The 21,951-nt window shown below is 40.6% G+C and overlaps 2 protein-coding genes across 3 annotated transcripts in view; one reads left to right on the forward strand and one right to left on the reverse strand.

Moving 5' to 3' along the window:
• Window positions 1–4,452, reverse strand: part of hs6st1a (heparan sulfate 6-O-sulfotransferase 1a) — a 74,548-nt gene extending 70,096 nt beyond the window's left edge. The window contains exon 1 of one of the 2 annotated variants that reach the window (XM_086050352.1): window positions 3,557–4,452. In XM_086050352.1, coding sequence (XP_085906478.1) covers window positions 3,557–4,056 — 500 coding nt within the window. In that variant the 5' untranslated portion in view covers window positions 4,057–4,452. The remainder of the gene's footprint in view (window positions 1–3,556) is intronic. The other variant, XM_086050353.1, reaches the window with a different exon arrangement.
• LOC147137341 (uncharacterized) overlaps window positions 1–21,951 on the forward strand; it is a 144,278-nt gene that overhangs the window by 76,631 nt on the left and 45,696 nt on the right. The window lies entirely within an intron of this gene.

The following is a 21,951-nucleotide window of genomic DNA, read 5'->3' on the forward strand; positions in this document are numbered from 1 at the left end:
GTAAAGCGTTAAAAAAAAAAAAATGACAGCGTCACGCACGTCTGCCAGAGGGAGGTTAACGGCCGCTTAACACCCAACACGTTGAACATATAAACAGCTGACCCGAAAACTATGCGGACACTGCCGAGATATCCCTGTAAACAAGCACGATCTTTGTCGCACTTTCGTCCAAGCTTCTACCACACTGGTGTGACCGCCCCGGAGACGAATGTTGCAGCAAGAGTGCAAACACACATGCGTGGATTGACGCACATGTGGGCACTCAGGCTGCGGCTAGCTCACCTGCAAAAAAGCTTTGATCGACAGTGTTAAAAGTTCAAAAGGAATTAGGACTTTCATCCAGATCCAGATTTGAGAACAAAGAGTAATAAGACCCGACAGAAGCAGGACAAATTACAAGCAGATATGGCGGCTTTTCATTGCCATATGTGGACGTGAAAACACAACCTTATTAAACTGCCATGATTTGAACCTTCCTAGACTTTAGATTGATTGAATACAGTGAAGACAGTAATGAAGTACAGTATTGATAAAAAGGTGGAACGAAACCTGGTTCGAGGAGGCCACAAAGAGACCTAAAGGAACAATGAAGCCCAACAAATTGACTAATGATTACTTTCCCCTAATGTTTTTTTTCAACCATTTTTTTTTTAGCAACATTACAAACTATGGGAAGTTAAGCTAGTGTACTTCCATCCTACGATGATAAACTATGAATAGTCATAGAAAAAGTGTGCCTGCTTGACAATCACGACTAATAAAAGTAGCTTGCAACATTTTAATCGACTCAATGACTGACCCAAAAATCGTCCCAACCCCAAGTGTGACAAATCGTATAATTTCATTAACCTTGAGGGGGGGGGAACCTGGGCTCAATTTCAATGCATTTTTTAAGGATATAACATGTGACTTATGATAAATCTTGACTCATACATATATATAGGGTGAAATGTCAAATGTAGCAACATAAGCGCCTTGGGAGGAGGGGGGAGAAAAAAAGCAAAGAAAAGAGGAAGAGAAAGGGCTGTGAGTGCTCTTGTCAGAATTAGCTTCTTCCCGTTAAGGCGGAGTCATGCTTTTAAACCTGCCTTGAGCTTACGTCCCCATATTAGGGGAGGTACATGTAGACCGATTGTTAACATCGTAACTAGGGTTGGGAAAGTTGGACTACAATTCATATAACAATATGAATTATATCCCGGCAAGTCTTTCCGAATAGGGCTGGGTATCTTTGTGGAACTGGCGATACAATGCGTACCTCGATACGCTGGTCACGATACAATATGTACCTCGATATGATTCGATACAATTTTACAGGATGCGATACAATAACATACAATATGGCTTTCGTGCTCCTTAGTTTCTGTTGAACACATCCATATACTCAACAAAGTAGAAATTTGCATATACTGTAGCTCGAGAGACAATGGTGCTTCAAAAATCGCGAGTCTTTGCATCCGAACCGGGTTCTTGTCGTAGTACCAAGACTGACCCCTAGAGGACGAAAGGTACAAGGTACAAAGAAGAAAGCATAGATGAAAGAATGGAAGGCTATCTTTTTGTTTCATAAACAGAGTCCATGCTTTCACCAAATTGTGTTGACCACGCACATAAGGATTTGCTATTGCAATTATTAAACAGGTTTAACATTTACGACTGTTATCACTGACCATTTTCCGAGCAGATCAGCGACAGGAAAAAAAAAAGGCCCATCTTTGAGTGACGTCCAATAATCGGACTTTTGCAGACGTTGCCCACAAGAGGGGGAAAACGCTCATGTGGTCCAACTGTTGGTATGTACCAGCTTTATCTCGTAACGTGCCAAATATTGATGAAGTTTAACGTTCAGGATTTTCTGCACACAACCATTTCCAAGCAGACTGGGTATGAAAAATCAATCTTAACACACTAATCACCACAGAATAATCACTCAGGACAACTTTCGGACACGTTCGCTGATCTGTCTTTTCTCACAAAGAAACCCAAAAAATGTAGCCTGGTTGTCGGTATGCGTGTAGCACTTTTCAGTCCCAGCTCAAGTCCTAAAGCTCTCACCTCCAGCATCTCCTCAAAAAAAAAAAAAAAAAAAAAACCCACCATAAAACGATGAGAACCCAATTACTCTGCATCCATGCTGATATCTCAGCTTGGACACGTTATCACCTCCAACCGTTGTGGGGGTGTGGGGTGGGAAAAGACTGACGCCGGCAGCAAATACCAGCATTAGTGTGTGCGTGTTGTGTGTCCCAGCAGTAATAATCACCCGGATTAGAGCAGAGCCAAACCCCTGCGGGGGCAACAACCCCCCCCCCCCCACCCCCCTTCCCTCCATCTCTCTTGCACCCCTGTCTGCCTCGCCCAGGCCTGATCCCCCCCACTTTTTTGGGGAAGGCCCTGGGAAGTGCAGCAGCCGGGACGTTTTAGTTTGTCTCCGAGGTACACAGACAGGACACTCTCACAGGTTCCCCTTTGTCCTATCACATACAACCAAATAAATTACAGAGTGTGACACAAAAGAAGCCCCCCTTGACAGGAGAATCCTTTTCAGCACACAGGGGTGTGCGCTGACATGGAAGTTGATACGACTGTCAATACGTCTGGAATACGTCGGGATTATTTATTAACAGTATGGGATACAAACGACTGTATCTTGTTGGCAGATTTTTTTTGGGGGGGGGGTGGGGGGCATTTCAGAGCCAACCCTGTATTGTTGAAATGCCAATCATAGTTCGCTACTCAAGGGGTCCATTATTAAACAACTGCACCATGTTTTCACTCCTCCACGAATTGTCATAACAGTTGTCTGATTTGATTTGCAACACATACTTGGAGCTTTTGTAGTGGTCTCATATAGTTCGTTTTGTCAAACACGCTGCAGGATACAGCTGCCAAACAGCACAAACAATGAAAATTTGTTTGCTGTCATTTCAGTTCAACTACCTAATCACCAGGTTTGTAAAATGATGTTACCACACCCACATCGAACATTTGCTTGATTTGATTTGAATAGCAGCACATATTTGAACCTTTTGTAATGGTCCAGTACAGCATTTTGCAAACGAGGCTACGGTAAAAAGCTGGAAAACAGAAACAACAAATGCATATTTGTCAGATGTGTCAATTCAACTACTTAAAATCAATATATCTTCCACACTCGTTTACGTGAAATGATGCTACCAACAGTTGCTTGATTTGAATTCCAGCACATATTTGCACTTTTTGTTGTGGTCTACGTCCGTTTTATTATTTTTTTTAAATAGCCTTCAGTATAAATTTGATAGTACTGTATTGGAATTGAACTATTTAAATCACCATATCCTCACTACTCCTTTATTTAAAAATGATGCCACCACACCCAGTCATAATTGATTTCAATCTCAGCACACATTTGGACTGTTTGTACCAATCGAATACAATTTTTTAGGCTTAGGGGAAAACAAGCTCGAAAAAGTGATGAATATCGTTTCAACCTGGTATGGATTGGTAAATGATAAGGCCCATCAGGTTCAAAAGTTGCACTAATGCAATCATGGTTAATGCCACTTTTTGTGTTTACCTTAGATTCTTTTGCTTGCTCTCCTTCTTGTTGAGAACCCCGGGAACGCAGTTGGTAAGCTCGGTCCAGTCGGCGTGCAAGCCGCAGCTCCAGCCGGTGGAGAAGCGCGAGAAGAGCCAGGTCTCCTTGCGGTTGGGCCGGTAGCAGGTACACTTCTTCTGGCCCGGCCGGCAGTCGCACGGCACCTCCAGGCGGACATTCTGCACCAGGTGGCGGCCGAACGTCGTCCCGCCGGTCTTCTGAATGTGCAAGAACACAATCACGTCCTCCCCCTTGATTTGGAAGTCGACGGTCCGCTCCAGGTCTCGCACCGGGAAAAAGTACTTCTTGACGTAGTGGGGGTCCGGCGTGGGGAAGATGTCCCCCTCGTCCTCCTCGGCGAAGTAGCCGTGCGGCGAGCCGAAATTGATGACCCCGGGCGCCACGTACTGATAGAGAATCAGCATAAAACACACGGATCCGACCACGATCAACAAGAATTTGCTGCTCCTCTCCACCATGTTCCTGCCCAGTTGCGGTGCCCGCAGTACGCTACCATTTCCCGGTGAGCGGGGCGCTCGGCTTCTTCATGCCCGCCACGGCTACCAGTACCGCCGTCGCCGAGACTCGGTTCCCCGGGAATCAAGAGCGGCTGGCACCCCGTCGGCGAACTTGTCTCATCGTTCGCGGCGTGGTGCGTGTGAAAGACGCATTGTAAACTCCAGCGAGAAGGGGGGGAAAAAAGAGAAGCCCACCCCCCCTCAGCCTCCTCCTACTCCGACAGGCAAGCGACCCTCCCCAGGTTTACTTTACTTGCTTGGACGTCCGGCACAGCGGGCTCGCCCCATCACCATGGAGCTGTGGTCCCCGGATGAAGCGAGGACTCCCTTGGCTTTTTCAACCTCACTCTCTCTACCGCCGCCCCCCTTCCTCCCGCTCTCTCTCTCTCTCTCTCTCTGCCTCCCTCTGGCCCGCTCTCTCTCTCTCTCTCTCTCTCTCTCTCTCTCTCTCTCTCTCTCTCTCTCTCTCTCTCTCTCTCTCTCTCCCCCTCATCCCTCTAGCCCTCTCTTCTCTCTCATATCATTGGCTCACAGGCAGACCGCCCCTTTTTTACGTAGACAACCTGGAAAGACACTTAAGGACAAACGGGTCTGAAAAATATACAACCACAGATCGCTACTATCAAAACACAGTTACAAATATATAATAATTTGTAGTAACTAGAAAGATTACTACTAGTGCTTTCACGTGCGCAATGCACTCTGGGATGATGACGTCATATGGTTGCTGTCCACATTGTTGCCCCAATCACGGCTCAGCTTCAGAATACATGTCAGATGTGATTGGTCGTTACCTGAGCCCTGAACAGTTGTCATTTTCAGTAGACAGAGGTGAAAAAATGGCCACCCCCAGCAATGGCTAAAAACTGGTGGATTAACTCTTATCGCACAAACACATTATTTATCAGAATGCCTTGTTTCAACTAGTGGGCTTGCATAGAACATATTCTTGAAAAAAATGTATTTGGGTTGACTTTCCCTTTAAAGGGCAAATCAACCTGTTTTCGACAATTCAACAATCAACAATTTCGAATGTTCAGTTAACCTGCCACGCATGTTTTTGGAATGTGGGAGGAAACCGGAGTACCCGGAGAAAACCCACGCAGGCACGGGTAGAACATGCAAACTCCACACAGGAAGATTCGAACCCACGACCTCTGCATCGTGAGGCGGACGTGCTAACTAGTCGACCACCGTGCCTCCAACGTGATCATTGTTTTCACGTATATGAATATCATTATTAATAATAACAGATACAATAACATTATTTAAGGTATTTTGAGCAAATGTGTTACTTCAAGAGTGTGTCTCACACTGGTCGCCCTTCACATTAATCTGTACCCAAGAAGTAACTCTCAGTTTGAAAAAGGTTGGCGACATCTGCTCTAAATGCCCATATTTCATCGGTCAAAATGGGGTCATACATTTTTTCTTATAAGGTATCACTCCGAGTGCTGCTCAAAAGACTTCATCATGTTGTCAGAACCATGAACAACGAAATGAAAGCAAAGCCCACCAAGAAAAAATCGCTTTGAAATGTAAACCTAACCTCTGTAACTCAAGAATCAGGATACTGAGATAATATTCTCTGAATGGTTGACGTAACCTGTTAAATTCGTTCTTTGTGAAGCTCTAACGACTCCACGCGGGGATTTTGTTGGAGGCACCGATAACAGTATATTTAGGCAACATTTGATAAATAATTCTGTATATCTGCTAGGAGTAGTTAGATTACTTTTAGGGAGTATTTCAGTAGTTTTAAGAGTATTTAGAGGTGGTACTTGGTGTAAAAAGTTTGAGAAACACTGAATAGACAAATGATGAACTGGTCAATGTCAGGGCACATTAAGATAAACAATGGAGTGGTTGCCAGCGAATGTGAGGGTACAGATAGACAAAGGTTATACAAAAAATGTATTTTATTCTAACTCCATTTATATTTGCGCTGGATGTAATGACTGCTCTCCAAATGTCTTATGTTAATAGGTAAAGGCGTAGGCGCCAATAAGGTTTACTTCTGCCTACTCCTTTTGGGCAAGTTGTCTTTGTCATTTGCTGCTCACTGTCTCCCAATTGTTCAATAAAATAGAAGAAAACGGATGAATGAATTGTCGAATGAACAATAGACTGCTTGGAAGTCAGCGTCACGGCACACATGGACAAACGATGGCGTGATCGCCAGACAATGTCAGGGTGTATATAGACCAGTGGTGTCCAACCACCTAGCAAGGGCTGCATAAAGAAAAAAAAACGGAAGGACCATTTGGACATTTTTCCCCTTTATTTTATTTCACATGGTAAGAAAGAAACGGGGCACATGCTTAAAAACCAGCAGGGCCATGAAGCGAAAGGTCAAGGATTTTTCAGGATTTTGAATAGGCCAGTGGCCCTAGAATTGATCCATGCCTGTACGGAACAGCAGCAGAATCACATTTCCACTTTCAGAACCAAAACAAGAGCATTCTATGCTAAGATGACCTTGGCCTGGATCACAAAGTGAAACAAACAATTGTGATTCATGCTATTTGCTGATGTAACTGAATTATCTTTATGCATTCAGGGCATTACAAATTGAAAATTTGCTCATATTTTAGTTTTAACGAGTGTCCCAAAAGTTGTTTGAGGTATGATTTGGACAAATGTGAGGCCATCAGCATTTGATAGCTTAGGCTTTGCAGTTTTTGTTGGCCAATCATTCATGCCCTTGCCCATGGCTTTCCAAATGACATTGTAGCAACGTTGTAAAATTGCCGCCGGGCGAGAAGTTTTTCTGTCCCTGACTGCAGTTCAGCGCCAGTTTGAGAAGCTTAATGGCTGTCACACTGCTCCAACACGTAGTGCAATTTATGCTATCCGTGGTAAGTTTCCCGAAATAGGGTCTGTTCTTGACAAACCATACAGTGGAAAGCCTGTTACAACCACTAATGATGAAAACACCAAACTTCTAGAGCAAGCGTTCACACAAAGCAGAATCAACTCAATTCAGAAGATGGTTAAGAGTAAGCGTTTACTCACTGACTGACTTCAGGTTGTTCAAAGGCCGAAAAATTATGAATCTACTATCACTCCTCCAGCATTACCAAAACAACCCTCAACTCTTGGAAAGCTTGTGGTTCAGCGTCACAAAGCACATTTCTACTGTAGCCGCGCCTCATGTTAAAGAACGCAGGGTATTGATATCTTGTATATGAGAGTAACATAGAGATGACAAAAGCTGGAAGCGTTAATGAAAATAATGCACAAGAATACATTGAGTTATCCCCGTGTCACCGGCAGCTAGCTAGCTAGCTAGCTAGTTCAGCAAGCATATGGCTCCAGTCTAACTATTTTTACTTGGAGCACAATGACCCCTAACCTCAAATTTTAGTCCAGTGGAAAAGTTAAGGGTGCTCCCCAGGAAATAATAAATACAGTACGGTAAATAAAATGTAAAAATATTACACGAATAAGTAAATCCGCAGGTGCCTAACACTATGTATGCGAAGGGTGAGTTTTTTAAAAATGTTGGTGCCTAAATTATCCTCCACCATTGAAAATCAATGAAAGTATTTTTTAACGTTCTTTTTTTAATGATGTACTTGTATGCAGTCAGTCCTAATAACGCAATTAGAAATCCACCATTGATTGATTTAACGGACAATCCCCAAATGGCCGACATCCATCAGACCAACCCACCATGACCATTTCTGCAGTTCGCCTCGCTGCCGCTACTAGTCGGCGCCGAGTCACTTTGCCCCATTATTGAGCGGTCCGACATGTACGCTCACCTCTTTAATCACCTGACATGTTTCTCACGATGGACGCTCAGATAAGGCCGGCTTGACTGTCACCTCGGGTTTGGTGGCTATTTATCAGCCGTTTGTTTGCATATATTGTGGTTAAAAAGTGTCAGTGAGCAAACTAGCTAGCAGGTCGCATGGTAATCAAATGAAGGCTTACCAAGTGCTTCCACAACAGTCCAATCGGCTTGAGAAAATGCCGTACATGTTGAGAAGACCTCTTCCTAACAAAAAATTCCCTCAAGGTTGGCAGTTTGCCATGATGTGCACAAAAACAGGGACCCGTGTTCGCTTTAGCTTTCACTTCAACTTAACGCTTTATGTTGGCCATTTTTCCCCACTTTGCTTGCTTTAAAAAAAACAAAAAAAAAACATGTTAGCTTTTTTAATGCCAATGCAATGAATCCTCCCCATGGTGCTGTACGCAATTAGAATCGGGTCACAATTGACTCCTCTCTCCTCCACATCGCGTCGTGCGGCTTACCCAGGTTGGAAAGTTGCCAAACACGAAATGTTACCGGTTTGATGTTGTATTGTTTGGCATGTAATTCAATTAAAAATAGAACAGACGTGATCAATTTACCTGACGAGACAATGAGAACAACGTCTTTGGTCGTGGTTTTCCAGGCCCAGCGATGCAGCCGTCGTATGTTTACAATTGATTTGTCTCGAGGACTAACCAATTCTCCCTTTTTAACATTTGTTGCTAACGAGAGCTGCATTCCACTATGCCTGATTAAACTTAAAGTAAATTTTGTAAACTTTCTTTCTTTCTAATTCAATAATGATTTTTCCGACGTCATCGGACAGCCTCGTGGCTCGAGGTGATCTGCTTTTATTCACGCTCTCTTATTCCCGTGCTTTACTTACAGTGAAGCAGCATCTGCCTGTCACAGTCGCTATTAAACACACTCACGATTACGACTTTGTGCCTCGCCCCTGGCATCACCGAAGACTTTCCTTCTCGCTGTGTTGGGAGGGCGCAGAAGAAGTGGCTCAGAATATTAAGTTTGTGGGAGTTGTTTTTTGTGCGCGTGCGTGTGTGTGTGTTTGTGCTTTGTTCACCACCATGCGTCGCGCCATAATGAGGCGCGTTGCTTAAAGAAGACGGATGTCACTGGGTGCCTCGCCCTGTGGCTCCGCTATAGAGAAATGGCAGTTAGTGTATCATCAGTAGCAGTTTATTATTGCCTTTGCATAATGATGTTTTTCATCCGCTTTGTTACGGCTTTGGGGTGTATAGTATCTTCTGCGTGTTGGGTGCTATATTTACACACGCTATCTGTCTTCTTTTCCTACAAGCAGCATTTTAAATGAAGGATAAGCATGATAATCAATTAGTAGATTAATTTGATGGCGTGGAATTGATTAATCGTGTCTTGGAGCAAGTGAGGCAAAAGGTAGCCGACTTGTTTGTAGTCTACTTTAAATAGTACGTTGTGTGCCTTGAGATACAAGTTTAATTTGTTCCGTGACCACACTCGTAACTCTCTCAAATCACATTTCCCCGTTGAAATGAATGGAAATGGCGTTGTGTTCCAGCCTCCCAAAAAAAACGTTTGTGATGTGCTTTTTAAAGAGGAAGTCAACCCAAATATAGCTCATGGGACAATTGTAATTTTCCAGGAGTGCTGTAGTAGTGATCATTTGAAAATGTGAACACCTCATATGGGTATTTATAAATTAGTACCATTAATTGTTATTTGAAATTAGGGCTGTCAAAGTTAAAGCGTTAAATTTGGAGATTCATTTAAATGTTATAAAGCGTTAAAAAATGTAACTCAGTTGGCTCAGTTTTATTTACTTCCTGTTGCAGATGACCTCTGCTCACTTTGCAGCCAAACTTCGAGGGGAGTCACTGGCACAAAGACAGACAAAGGCGGACTTTTACATAGTTTTACTTTAAAAAGTTGCTCAACGGCTCATTGGAGAGATCCTGAATAATTTTTGCACTTTGCAAAGCAAAATTCAAATACCATATTAGTTGTACGCCTTCATATAACTGTTGAACGGCATATCGTTCAACAGTTGTATTTTACAGGAAAAGAATCGTATTCAAGGATCAAAGAAAGCTATGAGAACGGTCTTTGAATCGAAATATACTTTTATTTTTTTTACTCATTTTACTCAAGTAAATATCTGTTTGAATGTAGTGTCATCCTCCATTAAAAGCAGACTGATTATCTTTGTGTTTTTTCAAAATAACACATTTGCAAACATCTGCCTTTACTTTGGAAAACGATGTTTGCAGACCAAATCAGGAGCTAAATCATAATTATTAATTTATGTTTCTGCATTTTCTGCGCTTTCAATTTGAAATAGTATCCTGCTTTGAAATATAGGAGTGGAAATTATGTTTTTAAGTAAACACAATTAAAACCATGCATGTTTTCCATTGTTTATTGATGACCAAAAATAGACGTGAAATATTCAGTCCACGCAACATTTTTTTCTTCCCGCTGTTGGCGTGACTGGATGTAAGCTCCTCGGTGGCACCATGTTTGTTTGTTCTCCATAAACAGAGGAAGGTTACGTCAAAAGAATTAGCAATCTGTTTTCATCACAAAGTCCCCCCTGAAAATGAAATTCCCAGAACCCTCGCTGCCGTTTCAGACGTAAATATTTTCTTTGGATGTGCTTAGAGGGGTGGGCGTGGGGTTGGGGCGGCGTGTATTTCCTACATTCCACATTTTGTTCCTTTTTTTCACTTGCTCCGCATGGGCATTTATTCAGTATTTGTGTTGATATTGTTCTCATTCTAAATTTGTACGTTTGTGTCCCGTCCCAGTTTGTTTACATGTGTGTTCAAGTGATCGCTAAAGTACTTTTATGACTACATCTTTCTGGACAGGTAATCACAAAGACTGGAATAATTGTAATTTTCTTTGAAGTCCCTGTAAAGTGAAAATAAATGTCTTTTGAATTTGACACACCACGGAAAAAAATGTAAACAACCCTGCCAAAATTGAATGATAAAAAAAATAAGGTTTCAACCTCGTGATTATTCGAGCCTTTGAATCCGCCTAAAAAATGAATACATAGTATACTGTGTGTAATACCCATTTTCGGAGGAGGATGTGTTAAACACTGGTTCACTGTGCTGCCATTTGATGAAATAAATGTATAAACGTGAATACAAATGAATAAAAACGTTTTGTAAAAATAGCTAAATGAATGTACCGCTAACAACAATTACAAGACTCCTGATATTTTAAATACCCGGTTGGTCGGATTAATTACGAACCATTTGTCCCTGCTGTGCACTGTAATTCATTTTCAACAGCAGAATATCAGTTCTAACTTGGAATCGTTGGTAGTATGATTTCAACTTTTTTAAACCATCTTCTACTGTTTATGGCTGTATATATGAAGAGTCATATGGGCCAAATCATGTGGGGTGGTGACTGGTGACAGAATCATGAAGGGAGGGATTGTGTTCCATCCAAGGTTATTATAGTGAATGAAAGCTCACGAAATAACTAAAAGCTGTACAGAAGTGGTAAAGCCGAGTACTCATTTGTTAATTTAATACTACGGAATTTTATTGTGATATAATAAAATTATATATATATATATATATATATATATATATATATATATATATATATATATATATATATATATATATATATAAAAGTGTTTTTCACAGGACAGCGACGATATATATTAAAATTAATAAAAGCTAAATGAATAGAACTAACACAAACTAACAAACATGCTCCAAAAACAAAATAGAACTAACTGAATACAATAAATAAATAAATAAATGAAAAGTCAAAAGGAAAAATGAAACGTAACTGTAATGAAAAATCCCAAACTGTTATAAGAGCACCGTCAAACATTGTTTCAACTCGGGGATCAATCATTATATGTGCCTTTAAAAACATCATTCTAGGAATGTGTTTTCACTTTGATTTGTTTTATTCTTCACACATGTTCCATCCTGTTTAGTTTTTTTTTTTCAGAAAAGAAGTCTTTGTTCTTTTTTTTTATTTATTTATTTTTTATTCAAGTTCGGAGTGAATCATTGCATTTGAACTTTTTTGACTTTTTCACCCGTCTATTATGTTGCATTTGAACTGTGCACACCAAAGTTCATTGCAAAATCATCCCCTCAGGGTCGACCCCTCCCCCTTGTTTCATTTGTGTAACGTTGCCCGGAACATTCCTTCGTGTTTGTGTAGCCGTAGTGTACTTTTCCCTACTGCCTTGTTTTTTTTTTTTTTCTTGTGACAAAGTGACCTTTGAACTTGTTTCTACCAGAGGACATATGTTTTCATCGGGCGTGTCGGCTTTTACATTTAATTCTCTCTCACGCAGACACGAGGGATTAAAAACCCATCGGCCAGCGTCCGCCGGGGGAATTGGATTATCATATGTTGTTAATGATTAAGGTGGTGCCGCATTTAAAATGCTGCGCATATCCACTGTTTACTGTTGGATGGCTGCCGAGGCACTATTGATTTGTGGGGATTATGTAAACTTGATAAATATGTTGTAAAAATGTTCCTGATGTAAAATTGGCAGTCAAAGATCATAGTTGGAGAACAACTACCAAATACCTGTATAGAGAACAACTTTAAAGAGAGCATATTATAGAAAAGTGACTTTTTAAAAGGGATTACAGTATAATAGCAAATTGACTTTTTGTTGTTTATATTCAGATGGTTTTTGGATTACTTGTCCACCTCTTCATGTGGGGAAAAAACAGCCAAGTAAGGCGAATTCACAGTTTCACAAAGGAGCATATTCTAAAGCGGTGGGGGTATCCTTTTTTTATTCACTGAAAATTTACCCACCTTGGTTTTTTTGCTCAAGAAAAAGGCCTGTTTAATATGAAAATATTGCCTTTGAGCCATTTGTGGTTAAGGAACGACATTGAAGTGAGGAGAGAAGGTTCTTTTAGTCGGGCTACAGCCTTGTCTTATCAAAGAAACACATTAACACATTAGAATGTTCAAATATCCCCCCCACACACACACACACAAAAAAAACAATCAGCAGAACACATCCGATTTTTTTCTCGCTGTTGTGAAGTTAAACAAATCCCAAAGGACAAAGTGAAAAAGTGAAAAAAACAAATGTTCTGCTTGCAATTCATGTCTTTATTGTTATGAGTGTTAAAGCTGAAGTCAACCCAAACACATTTTTTTCCAGAATATGTTCTATGCAGCCCACTATTCTAAACATGGCATTCTGATTAATATACCGTTTGTGCAATATGAGAGAATCCACCTGTTTTAAGCTAGCTCAGGGGGGCGGCCATTTTGTAATTTCTGTCGCCTGAAAATGACATCATAACTACCCAAGCTAAGGGCTCAGATAACGACCAATCACGGCTCAGCTTCAGAAAACAGGGCATCCGTGATTGGTCGTTACCTGAGCTCTGAAAAACTGTGATGTCATTTTCAATCAACAGAAGTATACAAAATGGCCGCCTAGAGATGACTAGAAACGGGTGGATTTTAGTGCTTAACTCATATGCCACAAACATATGTTTATCAGAATTCCCCGTTTCAACTAGTGGGCCTGCATAGAACATATTCTTGAAAAAAATATGTTTGGGTTGACTTCCTTCGAAGCGATCAAATAAATGTGGGAAATGCAGTGTGGCGTTATGTAGCGCTGTATATCAATTTTCTTTGTCATCATTTGCCCGGGGAACCGCAAGCTGCTCCAAAGGCAAGTGGACTCGAATAACCAGAGCTCTTTGTTTGAACAGCGTGCAATCGGATCTCGCGGCTCCTTGGACGAAGAAGACAGGCTAATGGAAGTAACCTCCCATTCTCTTTCTTGCCTGCCCTCTCTTTTCTTTCTCCCTTTTGATTTTCACCTGCCTTCTTTGCCATCCATTGGAAGCCTCAAGGCAGCTTCTGCCGCAGAGAAATCCACGCCTGCCAGTCCAAAAGACATCATAATTACGGGTCTGTTGTGGCTTCTGCCTCGGAATTTGAGCTTTTTCTCTCATCCCACCACCCTTCTTTGCCCTCCAGCTCAACTTCTGTGTCATTTCACTCGCGCCCTATTGGCGTGACTTGTTGGAAAATACAATATTGTTCCATTGATAGCTCTGGGATCTGGCTTGTTGACGATCTCCCTGCCATTAGTAGATAGCAGATAGAGGCATGACAGTGGCTCGTGTTTCATGAGAGCAAGCGATGTGTGGCGAGATAAAGTGCACCTTAAACTCGATTTTTACCTTTGGGATTTATTCCAAGGTAACCTTCGAGAAAGTTCATTTCCAAGTGCAGTGCGTCTTTGCAATTCGTGTCAGGACGGGCCAATTTGCTTGGATTTTTAAATAAGATGTTAAGTCATCCCCAGTCAGTGTGTTTCAGACCCAGCAACCGTATGTGAAAATCTTTTACGCAAAATGTAATTTTAAAAAAAAAAAGTTTGAAATTTCCTTCCCACATTCTTGCAAAGACATCATAAAATAGATGACCTCGACCACATAACCAAATGTCACGATACGATAATGTCACGATATGAACCTCGCGATAATTATCACGGCATTGTGGGGAGGTTGGCGATATATAAAACGCTCACGATACTGTATAAAAGCTCACGATATTGTAACAAAAAAAGAGCTCATATGAAAAAAATACATCACAATATTCTGATTTTGTACATAATAACAGCATTCACAAAGAAATAGGCTTGGTCAGTCATGGGCTCCAACTGTGGATTAAGATAGGTGGCATCAAATTAAACCGCACTATTAAACTAACCACCAGAGGGTGCTGGAACTGCACAGACGGAAGACAACTTGGGCTTTTAAACAGATTTGCTGTTATTAATATCATGACATGACGACGACGATATATTGTGGCAATTTCAATATCGCCATGTCACGATATTGACGATATTGTGACATACTTAATATCTTAGTATATGATCTGGTGCATATGTGAAGCCCTTTGAGACTTTCCTGTGATTAAGGGCTATATAAATCAATTTGACTTGACTTGACTTGACATCTTCTAAAAATGAAATATTGTTAATGTGTGCCGCATAGTGTGTGTCCTAGGAGGGTGATTCCTCTATTCCACGATTTTTACCATCAGATAATGCCCAAATGAAAAATATTTACCAACAAATTCTGCCCAGAGTGTGGATGTTTACCAACATGGTCGACCCTTTTACAACAACAAATATTCACACTAAACACTAAACAACAAATTACCTCCATGTTGGAAACATTGACTGACAATTTACGCTCACTGTGGGCACACAAAAGGTATACTTGGCACTTTTAAATGTTGACTGTTCTGCCATGAAAGGACACTATGAACACGTTTTTGGTGTTGTCTTCTTAGGCCACTTGGACTGACGGATGGCCGTATGTGAGTAATCCATCTCTTTAATCTATTGTTTTGTCAGCAAATTTCAAGCTTCTGTTCAGTCATTTTTCTTGAGCTATATCCACTCGGATGTTTTTTTTTTTGTTTTTTGTTTTTTTAAATGAATTCCATAATTTGATTTGTATGTACCTGAACAAGTTTGTGCATGTCCTTGCTCCTTTGTTGGCAGTGAAGCAGTTTGTAAGATTGCCCAAGAGGGTTTCTTCCATATTTTATGTAGACCGCATTAAAATGACCAAATACGTACTTTAAGCATTATTCTTTGTGGGCTTTATTGTCGAAATGTGACAGTGTCTGCAGTAGATGGAGTCTACATAAGTAGTCTCCATTCGCGAATGCTGTTTTGCAATGCACAGCAAATCCGAAAGCAGATGGTCAGAAAACAATTCATAAAGATATCTCTCAATTTTGACTCGATCAATTAAAAAAAAAAAAAAAAAAAAAAAATGTCTGCAATGGATAATAAAAGACGGAATCCTGGAATCCCCTTTCCACCCTTCCGCTGCCGTCCTCTGCCTCCTAAGTATAAGCTGATTAAAGTTAATGATCTAAAGTGAATTAGATATTTAATCATCTTATCATCTTAGTTTAGTCAGGTCATAACTCTGCGCTGATGTGAAATCCCATCTGTTTGAACGAAGCCGTACAATAAGCCCCATTCAAAGGTCGACTCATGCACCCTCCGGACTGGGAAAGTTCTACTCCTTCAATTTGGAGATTGATAAATTAAATTCACCTCGATAATTATTAGAAGTCGTATGAAAGAAAAGAAATCGTCTCTCTTCACTCAGTTTCAGAGTAAAGCTTTTTATATAATAAATGTCAAATAAAATCGAGGGAAAAATATCCCTGCACTGATTCATCTGAATCCTTTGCTGCATTTTAAAACTCTTCTCCCCTCGACATGAAAACGCGCCGAGTAGAAAGCACTTTAATTTTCCTTGCACACACACACGCACGCGCACGCACACACACACCCCCCAACGCCTCTGGTTCTGGTTAAAGGTGTCCTCTTTAGTCGCCGCTCCATTCTTGTTTTCACCTCTCATCTCGCTAAATGAATGACAATCCATTTCGAGCCATCACACCCACTTTGCAGCCCTGCGCTTCGGTCAGGTGTATCATCACGTTGGCGTTTTCCAGAAAAGCTGTTGCGCAAAAAGAAAATTGGCTACTTGTCGCGTGACACATTCCTACCAATTTGCCGTGACCGTCTACCGTGGGCTGACAGAGTTGGCAGCAGTGATGGCGGGGACGGTTCGCGTCGGGTGACGAGTAATGCCAAGAGATCGTGGCTGCTGGTTCGCTAACAGTTGGTGAGTTATTTATTTTGATTTGATATGCTTTTCTATTGTTATCATATTGACCAACATTTAAATATCAACCTGGACAATTTTGGAGGTTTACGGGAATCCTATTTTAACCTGCGCGATTTTTTAGGGATTGAGTGTACCAGCACGATTTGGTGGATTAGGTATTTGAAACGGACCTATTTTGGCGGGGAATTTACTGTAATCTGATTTTAACCCCACACAAATTTTGAGGGATTTGAGATATTTATTATTTTATCTTGGTGGATTTAGATATTTTAACATGTACAATTTTGGGGAGATTTACCTTAATTTCATTTTAACATATGGAAATTTTGAGGGATTTTGGTAGTCTTACTTATACTTGCGCAACTTTTAGGGGACTTGCGGTAGTCATACTTTAACTCATTTACTGCCAGACATTTTCGGACCCGCTTTTACGCTAACGTTTGAAAAAAATGGAAAAAAAAATAAATAAATTCCTGGGATTGAATGGCTGGACTGTGATAAGACGAATAAATGCGTCAATGGCAGTGAATGAGTTAATCAGTACTGTTTGGTGTTGGGATTTACAGCAATCAAATTTTGACCAGCACAAACTTTTTACTTTTCACAACCTATTTTTACTTGCATAGCTTTTTAAACGGTGCAACAATAAACATAGTTACAACACCATGGAACGTGTATTCATTTTAATCATCCGTAATTGTCACGTATCACAATTGTAACCTTTCTGCTCCAAAAGAGATGATTGCACTGAATTATTGTTTACTCTAAGAACAGTGAGAAAAAAAAGGTGCCAAAACCTGGTGCTCTAATTTTAGCATTGTGGATGTGTCGAAAAAATCTCCAAAAGATCACATTATTAAACTGTAAGAAGCTTTTTCATTAAAGCAATTGGGAAATAATCAAAGCGGCGATGGCCCCGCTGATGAATCAAATGAACCTCCTTATTTCCACTGAGGAAACTTCATTTCGTAACTTAGCTCTGTATTTGCGATCCTGAACAGGGCGGAATGTGAGATTCTATCAAAGTCCAGCCGGCCCGTTTGCGTAACACCTATTTGAAAAAAAAAACAAAACATATAATAGTATGTAAAACTAAAAAAATGAAAAGCTCTGTTGTTTTAAGTTGACACTTATGATGTGTACATCATAAATATATAAATAAAAGACTAATGTAACAGTGTGGAAAAAGTGAAGATCTGTGAATACTTTCCGATTACCGTGTACCGACATGCTCACCCTATTAAGTGGACGAATAGTGTCACTTTCATGTAATGCAAACAGAGTGAGTAATTATGTAGCGCGCTTGCAGGTCTCTGCTCGAATATACTTTATTAAATGTCAGTAAAATTGCAGAACCCGGCTACAAAATTGTGCGACGCAGAGCACAGCAGTCACATTTATTGGTCACATGTCACATTTGTGTGCGTGTGTGTTTAGACAATTTCAGGTGCAATTCGCACCACACAGTTAGGGGTAATTGTTTTGATTTTAGGACAAAAAAAATATGAAATGTTGTCCTGTCTGTGAAAACGCATTTATTTGGACAGCGATTATGGCCTGGTGGTGAAACAATTATGTTCCATTTTTTTGCTGCACACAACATGCGAATGTCACAGCGCAGTGCGAAAAAGGTGCATAATAGAAATCTCAAAAAGCAGTGTGCTATTTAGGGCAGGACAGCTTTAACCAATATTTCTAATCTCGTCACATTGACCGGACTCAAGGTTGGCAAGAAGTCATTAGCTTAGCGGTGCGTTGCGAATATTTACGGTGTGTCCAATGAAAATGTGAAAAAAGATGTCATTGTGTTTTTGTATATCGTTGTGACGAATCCTGTTTCTTGAAAAAAAACAACAAAAAAAAACATCTGTAATCCCATAGGGTTTCCATGCTGAGGTAAGAAATACGGTGACAAAGAGTTTCTGCAGAAGAAAAAGCACCCTCGATGGAACGAAAGGAAAAAAATCGAGATCGCCCGCTCTCTTAAATGTCTGAAGTTTGAATTAAAGTGACATTGAAATACAGGGCTTTAATTAGAGTTAAGCTTAACATTAGGCATATTTGTCAAAGTCGAGTGGAAGAAGCAGGCGATAGCCGCATTATGTGAAGCTCTTAAGTCCAATTTTCCAAACAGTTGTCACGTTGCATTACTGCTAACCTTGTGTGATGTCATTGATATGATGACTTTCATTACTTGTGATTAGGTTGTTCATTTGTTTTTCTGCATGGAGTTTGCAGCGGTTTGGTTACGATTTATTTCGGTTACTTTGCCAGACAGCGGATCCTTACCAAATTGCCATTCCTGCTCCCAAATTTTTATGTAGAATGTAACAAAAACTGTTGGTTGAAAAAAGGGCCCTTTTTAACGCCAAGACTTCCTCATATCAGCGTATTTGATTGCGATTTTTCTGTAACACAAACACGTTCCTCTTTTTAATGCTCTAACTGCTAGTTAAGTCAAGTTTTCAGGGCAAGTGTCAGCATCTGTAACATTGCGGTAATTTTGACCCATTGTGCAATATTAATCAGAATGCCTCGTTTCAATTAGTGGGCCTACATGGAACATATTCTTGAAAAAAAATATGTTTGGGTTAATTTCCTCGCGAATATTGCGACAACATATACTGAAATAGCAGCATCTTTTCTCAGTTCCGCGCGATGAACAGGGAAGTCTCGTAACATCAATCAACGCTCGGCGAGTCGGCCGCGACAACTGCATTACTCCGATTTTATGTTTCCGTCATTAATACTCATGACTCGCTACTCGTGTCGGTAAATTGCCGGAGAGTGATGTATGTACAGCACACTGGCGCAATAATAAACGCGGGACTGTGATGCAGTCGACTTGAAACGTGGTCTGCGTTTCAGAGCTTCGGCGAAAATTGAGCTACTTTTGCCAACCCGTCAAACTACGGATTCTTTATTTTACTTTTGTAAAATACAATCTGACCATTTTTTTCTGCAATTAGATTAAGTTACAGTGTGTTCTACAGAAATATTTGCGATTTTGCGAGTAGGGTACCGCCCCCACGTCAACCATTACATTTCAGCACGTGAAATTCCACGCAGAATTCCAATTTTTTTTTTTAACTGATTCACTGCCATTGACGTATTTATTTGTCTTTTCACAGCCCAGCCATTCGATCCCAGGAATTTACTGGGATTTTTTTCACATTTTTTCAAACGTTAGGGTAAAAGAGGGTCTGAAAATGTCTGACAATGAATGAGTTAAATAAATAAATGTTTAGTCACCCCGGTTCCCAAAAAACTGAAAATGAACCCATGTGATGCGTTTTACACTTACATCATATCATCAGCTTTTTAAAAATAGCTTTCTTTATTTTTAAACATCGGTTTAACGCGCCTTTGTTTGAGTGTGATGAAAAGTAACGGATTTTTCCTTTGATACTGACCTGTGCTCTCCGTTCGGAGTTTTGTTCAACTTTACAGCTGTTCTTTCAAGCTTTCCTCTCCTCCATATGGCAACTTAAAATGGCGTCCTTCCTTTCCCTCATTGTGTTGTATAGCAAGCAATCACGTCATTAGTATGCCATTAGCTGCGATTATTGATTTCAGATCCCGCTCCCCCCCCCCCCCCCCTTCCCTTTGTTCAATGACACCAAATTCAGAGGAGATCCGTGAACTTCATCACCTTCACGTGTTCCTGTTTCTTCCTGCAGAATTCCAACTGGGTCAGCACTTTTCTCCCCATCGCAGACCTTTTTCTAATTATCCCATTTCCCTTCCTTTCAATAAATAATTACAATAAAGCCCATCAATCAGGAGGGAAACATTGCTAACCCAAGAGAAAGTCCAATATCCCTTTGGCACGCACGTCCTGTCATAAATACGAAGTGTGTGAGTTGCTAAGGGTGACGGCGGGGCTACTTCAGTACAACTTCATTGGAACTGGTTCTTGTTACTATTCAAACGGAAAAGCTCGCAAAGATCCAAATATCAAGAAATGCCCGATTAATATGAATACAAGTGATCAGAAGTAGTACTGATGCTTTTTTAAATTATTATTATTATTAATAATAATGGCCGTCGCCGACGAGGGGCGGACTGGGACCACCTGGGTGGGCTAAATATGCGGACGGGAACTTCGTGACGGTTAGGCGATACCCAACTCTGGTTTTTATGGGAGCCTGGAGTGGATGAAATATATTTTCATTCAATTCAGTTAAACATACAAATTCAATCTGTTGGTCAAGTCACCACTGCACTTGCAATATAGAAAATAAAAATGAACTTTCTCTTTACTCTGTAAGAATGATGAAGGATTAATCATCCATTTATTAATGTCAGGCTATAAACACAAGTTGAAAAGATCCACAGTTCATCATTTTATTCAGGTAATTCTTTTTAAGGGTATTATAGGCCAGTGTCAAAATTGAGCATGGAAAATGACCAGTATGTAAGGGTAAAGACAAACTGCTTTAGTTTGTCGGGGGGGTGGGGGGGGGAAGTATGTCTACTTTAAATAAATGTCCCTCGTACACTGTTTATGGAACTGCAGTCTGTGTGCCATTTTGTAGATGATGATCAAGATACAAGTAAATCAAAGCACTTGTTAAGCTCCCACCATACACATAGACGCACGCACACGTCCTCACAGCATGTATCCCTGCTGCATGTTGATTAGGGCGCACACAAACACACACCTGGCTATGCTAATGTGAGACTGCAGTAAAAATCCCCGGGCTAGCGACTCTCTTTGATGCCCCGCTATCGCGTTTGCCTGGAGGCGTGACGTGGCCCGTTTTCCTCCCTCACGGGCTCAACCCAGAGAGGGGAACCTTGGAAGGAGACGCCTTGGTCGCTTTGGGCTTCTTACTAGAGGCTGGCCGGTAACGAAGTACATAAGTACATTTTTCAGTCTGTATCGAACTGAAGTGTTTATTTTTCACCTCGAAAAATAGTGGGGTCAAAAATTACCCACTTTGGGTCGAAAAAGGGACCAATCCTCTACTTTAATTTGGCCCAATTTTCTGGATTGTTTAGCACAGAACAAAATAAAAATGGTGTCATTTTGTACAAAACAACACAAAAAATGGGTTATTTTTGGTCCAACTGCTTTTAGAGTGCATGCTTTTTTGTCCTTTTGGGTCAACAAAATTTATTTCAGTGTTTTTTTTTCTGTTCTTTCTTTTTTTTTTTACTTTTACTTACGTACAGGAGTTGAATCAGAACTTTGACTTTTTTTTAAAACAGTTGGTTGAAAAAAAAATGGATTGCTGAGACTTTTAGGGTTCTTCATTTTAACCAAAAAATGGGATCAAATTAACAACGCACAAAACAACCCCAAAAATGTGGTTGTTTTGTAAAAAAAAAAAAAAAAAAAAATCGGGTCAACCCCCAAAATTGGATCAGTCCATTTTTGACCCAATTTGG

This window comes from Filicampus tigris, chromosome 13 (assembly GCF_054856515.1).
Source record: "Filicampus tigris isolate MCC_2025a chromosome 13, RoL_Ftig_1.0, whole genome shotgun sequence".
In the NCBI taxonomy this organism is placed as follows: Eukaryota; Metazoa; Chordata; class Actinopteri; order Syngnathiformes; family Syngnathidae; genus Filicampus; species Filicampus tigris.